Source organism: Dermacentor variabilis, chromosome 1 (assembly GCF_050947875.1).
Source record: "Dermacentor variabilis isolate Ectoservices chromosome 1, ASM5094787v1, whole genome shotgun sequence".
Taxonomy (NCBI): domain Eukaryota; kingdom Metazoa; phylum Arthropoda; class Arachnida; order Ixodida; family Ixodidae; genus Dermacentor; species Dermacentor variabilis.
In genome coordinates, this window is record NC_134568.1 from 238,495,083 (window position 1) to 238,507,216 (window position 12,134).

General features: G+C 45.2%; 1 protein-coding gene across 1 annotated transcript in view; it reads right to left on the reverse strand.

Moving 5' to 3' along the window:
- Positions 1-12,134, reverse strand: part of LOC142573141 (coactosin-like protein) — a 58,416-nt gene that overhangs the window by 15,503 nt on the left and 30,779 nt on the right. The window contains exons 2-3 of the mRNA XM_075682681.1: positions 9,527-9,609; positions 3,805-3,962 (exon numbers count right to left, since the gene is read on the reverse strand). Of these exons, the coding sequence (XP_075538796.1) occupies positions 3,805-3,962; positions 9,527-9,609 (241 nt within the window). The remainder of the gene's footprint in view (positions 1-3,804; positions 3,963-9,526; positions 9,610-12,134) is intronic.

The window sequence follows — 12,134 nt, forward strand, 5'->3', positions numbered from 1 at the left end:
CAGGGCACCACTGAGCGTGGCTGCTCGTCGGGCATGATCCACCAGCCTCCGTTGGAGGCTAGGGTCGCCGCTGGAGAGCACGCTCTCCCACTGCTCCGCACTCGGATTTTCTATTTTGTGGAATGCCTTATTCGTATTGCACCCCCATGTGATGTGATAAAGTGTGGGTATCGCGCCACACCACGGGCATGTGTCCCTGTATTGACCTGGGAACATTTTGTATAGCTTATGCAAATTTGGGAAAGTTCCTGTCTGCAGCTCTTCTGTATCCACAATGAAGAACACACTAAACCTGCCTGATCTGTCTTTACGTCGTAAATTTCTTCGTCTTTGCCTCTTTCACAAAATCTATCATCAAATTTCTTCATATCTATCATCATCTTTTTCTTCAACCGACGCACATTTCATCGCGTGTGGACCACAAGTTCAAGGTTGGTGTGCCATTTTGCCGAACCAACTTATATAATTATTCTTTCATTCCCAAAGCCAGCGCAGAATGGAACCACCTTCCTGCATCCATCGCTGCCATTATCGACACTAAGTTCAGAGTACTTATTTGTTAACTTGTATTTTCATAAATTGTATATGTATATGCACACTTGTATATGTATTAACCACTCCTTTCTGTAATGCCTTCGGGCTCTGAAAGTATTTGTAATAAATAAATAAATAAATAAATAAATAAATAAATAAATAAATAAATAAATAAATAAATAAATAAATAAATAAACTGTGAACTCAATCAATATCAAATCAAGCGGAATTTGTGTGGGTCGGGGGGAGGGGAGCACCATGGTAAATGTTAAGGCGAATTAACCAGTTTGTTGATGAATTGCGGGGTTTTTGAACATTTTCAAAGAGAAGTGCTCAAAAGCGTTACATGCGGGCAGGGTTTTGAACTGAACAGTCATATACGGGCAACTTTTTAATGTATGCGATATAATTACAGGAAACTGAAACTTTTGTCGCAACTCTTCGAAACTGTTCGAAAGAAACAGAACCAGCGCATTGTGGTGTCTTCTCCCTTCCGTCCTTGTTTGCTGGCGCTAAATATGCTTTCAGTTTACCAACACGCCCAACAAATGGCAATGCTGAAACAGCTTCGCTGGAAATCAGGTTGTAATTCTTCATAGCCGCACACATCTGCTGTTTCTTTTGCTTGTGAATATTGCGAGTTATTTATGTTGATTGTACATCGGTGTGTATTATCCTAGACAATAATATTACTTAAACTAGCGATACATTTGTACTGTAGACTTAAACAATCAGTACAATTCTTTGTTTAATTATTAAATTTGTTTGTAACACGTGCATGTTTATGTGAACTGTACTGCTGGGCGGGATCAGGGACCTCTGTGAGGCACTCATTGCCTTTTGACCCTGTATCATCTTGAGATTTTATATAGGTGCAAGAGATGAATGCAAATTCAAAAATTTCGGTTGCCCATGGTTCATCGTGTGTCATTCATAGATCTGTGTCTGTTAAATATCAAAGTAACTTACAGAAGCATTTCAAGGCTCTTTCACTTTAATAGTAATTCACAACACACACACACACACACACACACACACACACACACACACACACACACACACACACACACACACACACACACACATATATATATATATATATATATATATATATATATATATATATATATATATATATATTTCAACGAGGAGAAAGGAAATAGATGGGGCTCGATTTTTATTTGTCTTATGAGAAGCCAACAAACAATGACACTGAGGACAGCACAGGGGAAATTATGTGCAGTTCTTAATTGAAATAAAGAAATGAGAAGTACGTGGAAATGAAAGTCGATAAAAAACAACAACTGGCCGCAGGTGGGATACGAACCCATGTCTTCGCATTACGAATGCGATGATCTTACCGATTGAGATACCGCGGTGCAACGGAGCTACCGAGGCGCTACTGCCATGGAGGAAGGAAGCAACTAGGAGAGAGCGTCACGGGATAAAACAGAAAAAAAAAGACATATGGCCCAGCACGTGATCATGTCTCCCGCCGGGGCGCTATAGCTGCGCTCCAGCGCGGCTCCTCCGAAAATACAACGAGTGCGACCGCAGCGTGCGGCTACAGCTCTGGCGCTGAGCAGCGAAAACGATGAACGTATACGAGGCAATAAACGACCGAAGTTGCGCAAGCATATCGGGAGAAAAGGCGCGCAAGCAGGCTGGCAAAGCGCTCTCCTAACGAGTGCGCATAGGTGAGAACCTACTACGAACCAAGCACACCGGGCCGAGTGCGCCGAGCGCAGGGTCACGTGTTGGGCCGACCTTTTGACGGAGAAAAAAGCAAAATAGATGGCTTCACGGAGAGTTGGCTTGGGAAGGCTGGCTGCGTGATGGGAATGCGTCCTCCTAGCTCATTTTCTTCCTCTATGGCACCTGCTTCATTTCCAAAATTTGGGCGGCGTCCGCAATCTTCTGTTGGTCAAACTTTGTTTCCCGAAAAGCGCCCTTGCATAGTTTTCGCATATCCCCTGCCCTATTAAAGATGAACTATACTGTTTTAAGCGAAACCACTCTCGACAAAATCCTTTTCTTTTTGCGTTGGTTTTCGCAGTTGTACGAGCACGCATGCTCCCTCCGGCTGTCCAACGGCGAGTGCCGCATAGAGTGCCGTCCACCGTCTGCTTCAACGTAGCCACTACTGGGGCATCTACCCACATATACCTTATTCACTCATTGCGCTATGCCGGTTTAATATTGTACACATGTGCGGTTGTGCATCACGCTTTTGCTTCCGCGCAGTCTCTAGGAGCAAAACAACGTAAAGCAAAATAAAAATGAACCATTTATTCTGCAAGTCTGCGTGGTGACAGCATAAATTCTATTAATTTTTGTTTTGTGACTGTAATGAAGCGAACCAAAAGAATGACAGAAGCGTACACTGTTGGGCCAGTTGGTGCATTATGTAGTGTCGTTGAGCGGAAATACGGGCGGGAAGAAATGGAGTGGACATGACAGACGCTCACTCAGAGTGTCTGTCCTGTACACTGCGTTTGTTCCCGCCCATATTTCAGCTCAATGACGCTACAAAAAGGATGACAGGCAAGCTTGTCTAATTTGTGACAGACCGTATATTTATTTATTTACTTACTTATGCATTTCTGCATTTTGAAACATACTGCAGACGCTGTGGCCCTAGCGGGATGGGGCAAAGGATAGTAATAAAGCACAAAAAATCGATGTTATGCCAAACGTTCTGCAGGCAGTTGGCTATCCAGCATCGATTGGCTATTCAATCTTCCATAGTTCGTGTATTCACCATGGACAGTACAGACGGAGCAGATGGGTTTCGTCTGCCCCCGCACTCGTAAAGTTGGACTGAAGCACCATGCCATTTCAGCTCTGAGTACAATTTTTTTTATGCTTTAATTCCCCACTTCGTTCACTCATACCCCTTCCTTAAAAAAAAAAAAACAACAACTCGATTTAACGCATTTCACCTTATCGCTGCGAGCCTTGATCGGAACAAGCTTGTCTTTTGGGAATACGTTTGAAGTTTGATGAATGTCTTCGCCCGGACATAGCTTATGAAACAGCACAGCAGATTAAATTCTGCGTTCGTGTACGGGCGTATGCGTAAGCTGCGTGAGAGTAGACTTGCAAGCGGCTCCGTGTAGAACACGGAGGAGAAAAGAATGCAGCGAGACGATGACAATGCACTTTGTAATCGTCTTGCTTCCTCCTTTTGTCCTTCGTGTTCTCTGGCGCCGTTTGAAAGCCATGACAAACTAAAAAGTCCAACAATATATTCTGAAGCCATTGACTCACCTTGATTATTTCCTTGACCGCAGCCTTGTCACTACTGATGCGGGCTCGCTGCAGCACCCCGACTGTCTCGGATAGCCACGTTATGAAGACAAACTTGGACCGCTTGCTCATCTCGTCGCCTGCCTGGATTCGGAGGTAGATGAACGCTCTCTCGTGTTCTGCGATTGATCAGCGCAGCGCACGTTAGCCACGGCTGGCCACTACAGGTTCCGATTTCCTTTTGGCTGGCGCGAAATAAACTATTAGTATACCCACCAAAACGATACTCACATCCTTTGTCTGCTTTTCGCATGAGCAATCAGCCTGTCGTAATCAGTGTTAAAAGAAACATGACCCCCGTTCTCAGTTTTAGCAATTTTGGAGGATAGTTCCTTTGTTGTCGTGAAAAGCCTGCTGGAAGTGATTACCACTCGGACAGTAGCGGGAACTGCACATTTACAATTTATTAGCGATTAATAAAAAGAGATTACCTAATTCCTGGATGACTGACAATATTGATCATCATAAGCTGTCTAGCAAACGAGAGGGAACGAGATGCACTTGCGATAGCGGAGGGGCCCCCCGTATCCACTGATAAATGCGTTTACATAAGCAATTCTGGCACCACATCATGTGTAGAGAACTGACGTTCCCTCTGACGAGCATTTTGGATTTCTTTTGAGATGAATAATACATCACAAAAGAAATTTTGCGCCAGAAATATGCTTTTTCGCTGTCGCGCATCGCGAACGCGTGCTTGCAACGCCAAACCTTAGTCCTCCGTGAAGCACGAGGGCAAAGTGGCTCGATTCATTGCATCGCGTGCCATTATGGAGTGATCTGCATAATGACTATTGCCATTAGAATGAGGGGGTGGGGATGATGGTGTGCACTTAGCGTGCGCTTAAACGGAAGTTCGTGGCAATTTGGTACATGTGTTAAGAATTTATTTCTTTTCCCTGGACATCTTCATTTATACGTTTTCTTCTTAGTAGCGGTTCACAATTACTCCTATCCTGAGGAAGCTGTCTGTTCTGGCTCTTTAATAGACGTGACGTCTGTGATTTTATACGATGGAGCGGCGAATCCTTCCATATTTTCGTTTTCTGAGCTGGAAAGTGGTAAGGCTGTAAAAGATCCCCTTCCTGGCCGTTTCTTTGAGAAAAGGCTTTCAATGGGAAAAGCCAAACCTTAATTCGTACGATTCGCATGCTCCAGTAATGCTACATAGCGCATCTGTTATAAATTCATATGGATGTCTTGAGTGATCTTTCAGTAGCCAGAACATTCCAGGTATTTTCTTAGTAGTCATCAATGAATTGTCTACAACGAATTGCTCGAAATAAAAAGAAACTCCGCTGCTCAAACAGCTGTGCGGTAGCGAGCCTGTGTGGATGTTTCACTTAATCTACTGTTAGAGTGAGAGCGGGGATAAAAACAAAGGGCCAGACAAACGTCCGGTTTGCTACCCCGCATTGCGAGAAACGGATAAAGGAACGGAAAGAAAGAAATAAGGAAGGGAAAGAGCACTAGGCTCCGCTGACACGTGAAGGTGCACATCGAGTGTGTAAATGGTCTCAGAGACAGCTCGACTTGAGCTACTGTAGTAGCGCTTTCTTTGCATTCTGCGCCGACGACGCGCACGGCTATGGTGCAAGGATCTTCGCTTCCAACAATTACTATATACGCATATATATGTACGTTGAAAAGAGGTTGACATGTTGCAAACACCTTTAACAAATTAGGAACTACCTTTTACTGCGATAATAATTATACGGCCGCTCGAGACGCATTTTCGCTGACACTGTCGGTGCCGCCGTGGTGTCCCACATCCACGACCCGCGTGGCCCAGCCCGGTGAGCCCGCTCGCCGTGTGTTAGAGGTTGCGGCGGTTGCGAGGGCAAGCATGCGAGGGTGAACCAAGATGGCTGGTGGCTTCATGTGCGCTACCTTCCCGCGCGCCCAGTGTTGGAGGAGGTCACGTGATCTGCTGAGTTTGGGAGGCGCGACACATTTGTAATGGTGAAGGGAGCAGCAGCAGGGAACGTTCGGGACAAGCACGCGCACTCTCCGCCGCTCGCACTCCTTATTGCGCTAGTGTCGTGACCGCGAGTGCTCGCGGTCATCGAGTGAGCATCCCGGTCGCTTATTTAGTGAGCGAATGTTTGCTGCAGTTTATCCTGTCCATAAAAAATGCGAGCCTTACTTCATGTAAGTCTCCCAGACAACGCAAAAGTCTCATGGACGTCCCAAAAATATCCACGTGTCCCACATCCAAATAAAGACGTCCGGTGGACTTCCGAGTGACGTACTACTCGGCAAGGTCCGAGAAACGTGCCTTCTTGGAGGTGATTACTATGTGGAATCAGCATGCGAAATATTTTTCTGTGAACATGCATCAGGGAGACGACGTGCCGAATGGCTGTGTCTCTGCTTTCCACGCGGGCTGTCTCTTTAAGGTTACTTAATATTTTAGGCTTTTCTCAAGGACGTCACACCTGGATCTTTTTACGGCCCACACACTGTTAGTCAGAATCCTAAGAGGTTCAGTCTATGAGTTTCTGAGAAAGAGAAACATGTTTTCTGATATGTTGAAATTATAACCAAGGAAGGAAGGAAGGAAAAAGTGGAGAAGGAAGGCAGGGAGGTTAACCAGTTTTGCCTAACCGGTTTGCTACCCTACACATGGGAGCGGGATGGGGGGAGATGAAAGATGGGGAGAAGAGATAGAGGGCACATAACACGGCACACACATCGTTGGTTACAGTCTGTCACTCTTGTGCGGTACGTGACATCACTGTCACAGCCGCTTGTCCAAGCCCGAAATTATAACCAAAATCTTTATTATCTCAAGCGCTTGCATATACCATAGTTTGCGTATTTTACGGCAGCACTGACTTTCAAAACTTTAGTTCGTTTAATATCCCACCTGTGCCAGCTGGAAGTTCCTAAACAACGGAACTTCCCACTGCGCGCGCTGGCGCTTGTGCACATGCGATGTATCTGCTCTTGTGTACATTGCATATATATCATAAAAAGCCAACAACGACACCAATGGCAATAAAGGTGAAATTGCTTGTACGTACTAACTGAATTAAAGAAATGATAAATTAATGGAAGTGAAAGTGGATGAAGAAACAAATGGCTGCAAGTGGGATACAAACCCACGTCTTTGCATTAGGCGTGCGATGCTCTTACCAATTGAGCTACTGTGGCGCCGTTTTCCCATCCACTTTCTTGGGTATTTATGTTTTACTACTAGAACTAACGCTGGGAATGTTAGCCAGCTCCACCACTTACAAACCTTGGCGGCGGATATGGAACATCCTTTCTTCCGCAAGCGTCACGAGTACGTGATCTCTTTGGGTGAAGGCAACTGGTCAATAAACCCCCACATGCTACCTGAAGGCATCAATGTTGCCGGATTCGAGACCCTCGTAATGTAATGAATGAGAAGAAGGAGAACCGAGGGGCTCGATTTTTATTAATCATATCATAAGGAGACAACAAACGAAGACACCAAAGGCAACATAGGAAAAATTTCTTGTACTTGCTAATTGTATGAAAGAAATAATAAATTAATGGAAATGAAAGTAGGTGAAGAAAAAAACAACTGGCCGCAGGTGGGATACGAACCCCCGTCTTCGGATTACACGTGTGGTGCGATATATATGTGACATCAATTCAATATCTAGAGTTCAATCGGTTCAGAATCTGTCAAGTGCACTGCGCATGTCCGCTGAAAAACACTTGCAACTGATATTGGGCAGCTATTTTAAATATACTGAACTATACAAGATTTGGGTAATCCGAGATCTTTTAATAATTTTCTCAGGGGGCAAATACGCCCCTGTCGCTGTGCAACTTCGAACGGCCACAAGAACACCAACTAGCCCGCCAACGCATTGTGCTGTACGCTGTAATTTATCGTTCATGTAATTTCCGCTTCTGGAAATCTACGTGAAGAGTCGGATAGGTGCACGGTATTCTTTAAAGGTCAGTTCGAAAAAAAAAAAAAACAATGCTTTCTGGCCAATAAGTTATCGGATTATACATCACCGTTTTTCGAAAAACTACAAAGTTTTGAAAGTCAAAACTGATTTGGTGTAAATCTTTATAGTTTTCCTTTAACAAAAGAAACAAAAGTTGCCCATATGTTAGCGCCACGGGCTGCTGTAGAATCCATCTGAACAGACCGAATTGCGTTATATTTCTCATGCGGTCTTGAAGAAATCCGTTCAACTAAAAAAAAATGAAGAAAAAAAAACAGAGAGAGAGAGAGAGAAAGAAAGGAAGACAATGACGGCACCGCTCGCAACGAAATGAAAATATCGCGCAATAACATAGTACACGCGCACGTGCAACCTTTCGTTGAGAATCCGTGCGCACATTGCATTGAGACAACATTGCCTAACCTTTTAAAGATAGCGTGCAACACGAATATATTTGATGGCTTCCTTCACGCCAAAAGCCAGTTCGATGCAGTTCATTGCGACGACCGCATAGAGAGGTCGCGCATTATATTTTGCAAAAAAATACGGCGTGTGTAAAGCGTTCTGCTTTTGCAGTTTGCCTAGGACCAGTCATTTGGCATATACCAAGTTCCTTTGTTTTTGAAGGCACTCGCGAAAGTGTCCAGGAGGGCGCCCGCACGGCGCTTCATTTTAACGCCGGCAATTCAACTGTGAGGTGCACGCCGTGCCATTCATCGCACCACGTGATCGGGACGGTCCGTGAAGATGGCGTCACTGGTGTCCTCGCGCCTAAACTCGCGGATAATTTTTCTTGAATATATCGGAAGCCAAAGCTATAAAACTGAAGCGTTTGTGTTACCGCTGCTGGAAGTAGTCTCGCACTTTCGTTCACATTTTCTAACGTGCAAAGTAAACAGCGTGTATATTTTATTTTCTGCTGCCCGTAAATTTAAACGTGAAGTATACAGTAACTAGTCGTGCTGTTGGTGTTTTCTTTTTAATTTTTTTTGTCCACCCTTTCGGCTTTTTGCATATGTCACACCGTCGCACCGTTTCGCGCATTCCTCAATATCAAAATAGCGTTCGCGTCTTCTGGTACTGCGTTATCACCTGCTGGCCCGCCTGCCGCCTGTCCACTATCCTAGGAGACATGACGACCTATTTCTGCAACAAATGACTGTCGAATCAGACGAAACAAATTGTGTGCGACGTTTACACAGAAACCAGAAGAACACACCGGCAACGCACGAGCGTCGCCTATATATATATATAAGAGAAAAGAAAAAAAGAAAGGAGCTACGTAAGCTTGGAAAAACGAAAACCGTTGTGAAATTCGCCTTGACATCTTTGCGTACGAATACATGTGCGGTATAGCTCCGCCCCCGTATCTCTCACTTCACTGCCCAGAAAAGTCGTCCACTAGTATAGCAGAAGCGAGCGTTATCCTCATACCCTTGGCCGTTTAAGTCATAGATGCAGACTAAGAATGTGCGAACGGATTCCTTTCTATAGCATGTTTATTTCGTACTTATAGACCATTCCTAGCTCGTCTTCATAACATATACTGTTACTCCTTCGCTAAGGAATTTCCAGGTAATTCCCTCTCTTTTTTTTTGCGCTCACGTGCCTATGACAATGAAAATACATGTGCACAACTCGAACCTGGTTAGCGTCGTCTAGAGGCATCTTATAATTAAAAAAAAAAACATCGACAGATGTGAAAAGTAGATTGTATGGTGCTTTGTGGATAAAAACAAAAAGCGACTCACCAGCGAGGTTCTTCTTGAGTGTCTCGAAGTCCTCGCCCCTGGACGTGGCCCGGATCTCCCCGCCGTCGTACGTGAGCAGCGCCCTGCGGCATAGTCGCACATCCTGCATCGCGTGGACAGCTACGCTCGGACACTTCTCCTTTGTGTCTTTATGGACCATTACAGCACGGAGAAATCCGCCAACTCTTGAGCAGTTAACGACAGCTCTCTAATTGTACTAATAATAGCCGATGGGGTATGACGAAAGAAAGAAAGAAAGAAAGACCACCGCCGATATTCAGAAAAGCTTCTCACGCGCAAATTGTTCGGAATAGAACATTTTAACCAATTCGGATGCTATACATATTATTAGCGAAGGCGGCCGGCCAACCGAAAGGAACACTTACGAAAGAGAAACTGTGAATTCGGCAGCAGTTGCATAAGTTTACTTGGCATTGCCTGTACGTAGCTGCATACCACCATGCGCGTGAAGTTTTTGAAATGGTCGCTTGCTAACAGGCCAGATGGCAATACCCACGGACCGAAACTAAGTCTTCTGTGGCACTACATACGCGCACACATAGACACTGTGGGTATACTTTCTTGGTGTGCACTATATGCCTCGCCGCTTTATACGTTGTTTGACTCGACTGCAATTGTGGCCCCTCGCTCTTTGTCATCTTTTTTCTTTTTATTCTTTTTCTTTTCCCTACAGTGGAAGCCAGCGAACGGGTTAGTCAGTGGTGATTCTCTAATGGCATCGACCTGTTCATATCTTTAAAGCACTTCACCCGTATACTGTCGAACCAGATTACTGGCATGAGCAACCATTTCGAAAATGAGAAACGGGGTGGAGAGGCTACCGAGTGCGTCTGCGTTCACCCGCTCCTCCGCCTTTTTTTTTTTTTTTTTTTTTCAGAGGCCGCTGACGAGCTGCTTGGTTCCTTGCCACGCTATCACGGCTGCGGTAAAGGGGTCGAATAATTATGGCTCCTTAAGACTGCACATGTATTAAAGGCCGCTCGAAACCAACCAGCCGCATTGATTAGAGAGCAAGCGCTACTTGCTACTGTGAGCGAAATTACGAGGCACAAGTGGACTTGAGCAGGACACGCGATATGAGAACGCGTACACTGTGGTCTGCTGGAGTAACCGAACGGCTACCAAGGAAGGTAATTTAACTCGTGCACTGCGGTGTTGATCTAACCGACCGCGTGCTCAGCTTTTGTTTCGCTAATGGTTGACCCAGACAGCGTGTGTACAACCCACCCAAGCGAGCTTCAGCGCTTTTCACTGCCAGCGGGCACCTTCTATGTGTCACTTTCACAATGGATACTGATTGTGAACCGATGTCATGCTACTGTCGAAAACGCATGAATAGCTTGCCCCGTTGATAATATAGTTACGTTTATGCGAACTAACGTAATTATGGAAGGCATACGTGGCGAGCGAAGGTTGGCGAATGCATTTACGCTTTCTTAACATGGAAACTGGCCGGATAATGAACAGGACACACAATGCTCATAGACAGCGTCAGGTGGAACTATACCTCACTTGTGCAGACGCTTTGCGCACTTTCTTGTAGTTTTTAACCAGGTTGGATGGCAGACCGGTTACTTCCTCAGCGTTGGCATCTCGTTTTAGGTTTCATGTTCTACCAAGCACACGGGTTTTAATTAGGCGCGACATACCGCGCAGAGTGGCTGCAAAGAACTCATCGCAACAAGAACTCCGAATAAAAAGCCTCTAATAAACTTCCGAGTTCGTATTTAGAAAAATAAAATAAAATAAAATAAACACTTGCACTAGAGTTGTTCGTAAGAGCATTTTCAGGCAATCATAAGCGAAGGCGGCCCGCCAATGGCAAAGAGTACTTACGAATGACAACCTTTGTGAATTCGGCCCTTGCTACTTTATCAAGCGGATTCAAAAGAAACCAGTCTTTTATAGACAAAGAAACTTTCAAGAAATTGGGGCTTGATGCATTTTCCCTGTCAGGTCAAGCATGTGAACTGCAGAATGAGAGAAGCACAGATGTCCAGATGTTCATCTGTGCCCGTATTCACAAACATCTCTTACGCTAGAACTATTCGTAAAAGAAAATTCCAGCCAATCCTTGTGCTGGATATGTTATTGCGAAAGTTGCCGTACAATGAAAAAGAGCCAGTTGCACAGCCAGAGATGTCTATTTTTTTTAAAGGGGGGATGCACCCTTTTGCCCGGGGACGGGGCGGGGGAGTAAAGGGGGGGGGGTGATTCGGAAGGTCGCATACTAACACAGAAATTTCCAAGCGGGGGGGGGGGGGGGAGTTTGTACACCGAGTGTAGGGTAGCAAACTGGATGCTCGTCTGTTTGACTTCCCCGCCTTTCCTCTCCTTGCTTTCTCTCTCTCGGGGAGGGGGAGGGAGTGGGCACGTGACCGGTGTGGTACTCCCTAGCTACGCTAGTGCAAAAGGATTTACGAACGAGAAGCTTTGTGAATGCGGCTGGATGATGCTTTACAAGCCGCTAAAGCGCTAGGTGCGTTCTTCATAACTCGAGTCTTCAGTGTAGCGCTTGCCTGTGCAGGCAGGTAGAAGTCATTCTCTATTAATTTAACGCGAAAACATTATATGTTCCATGAGGCAG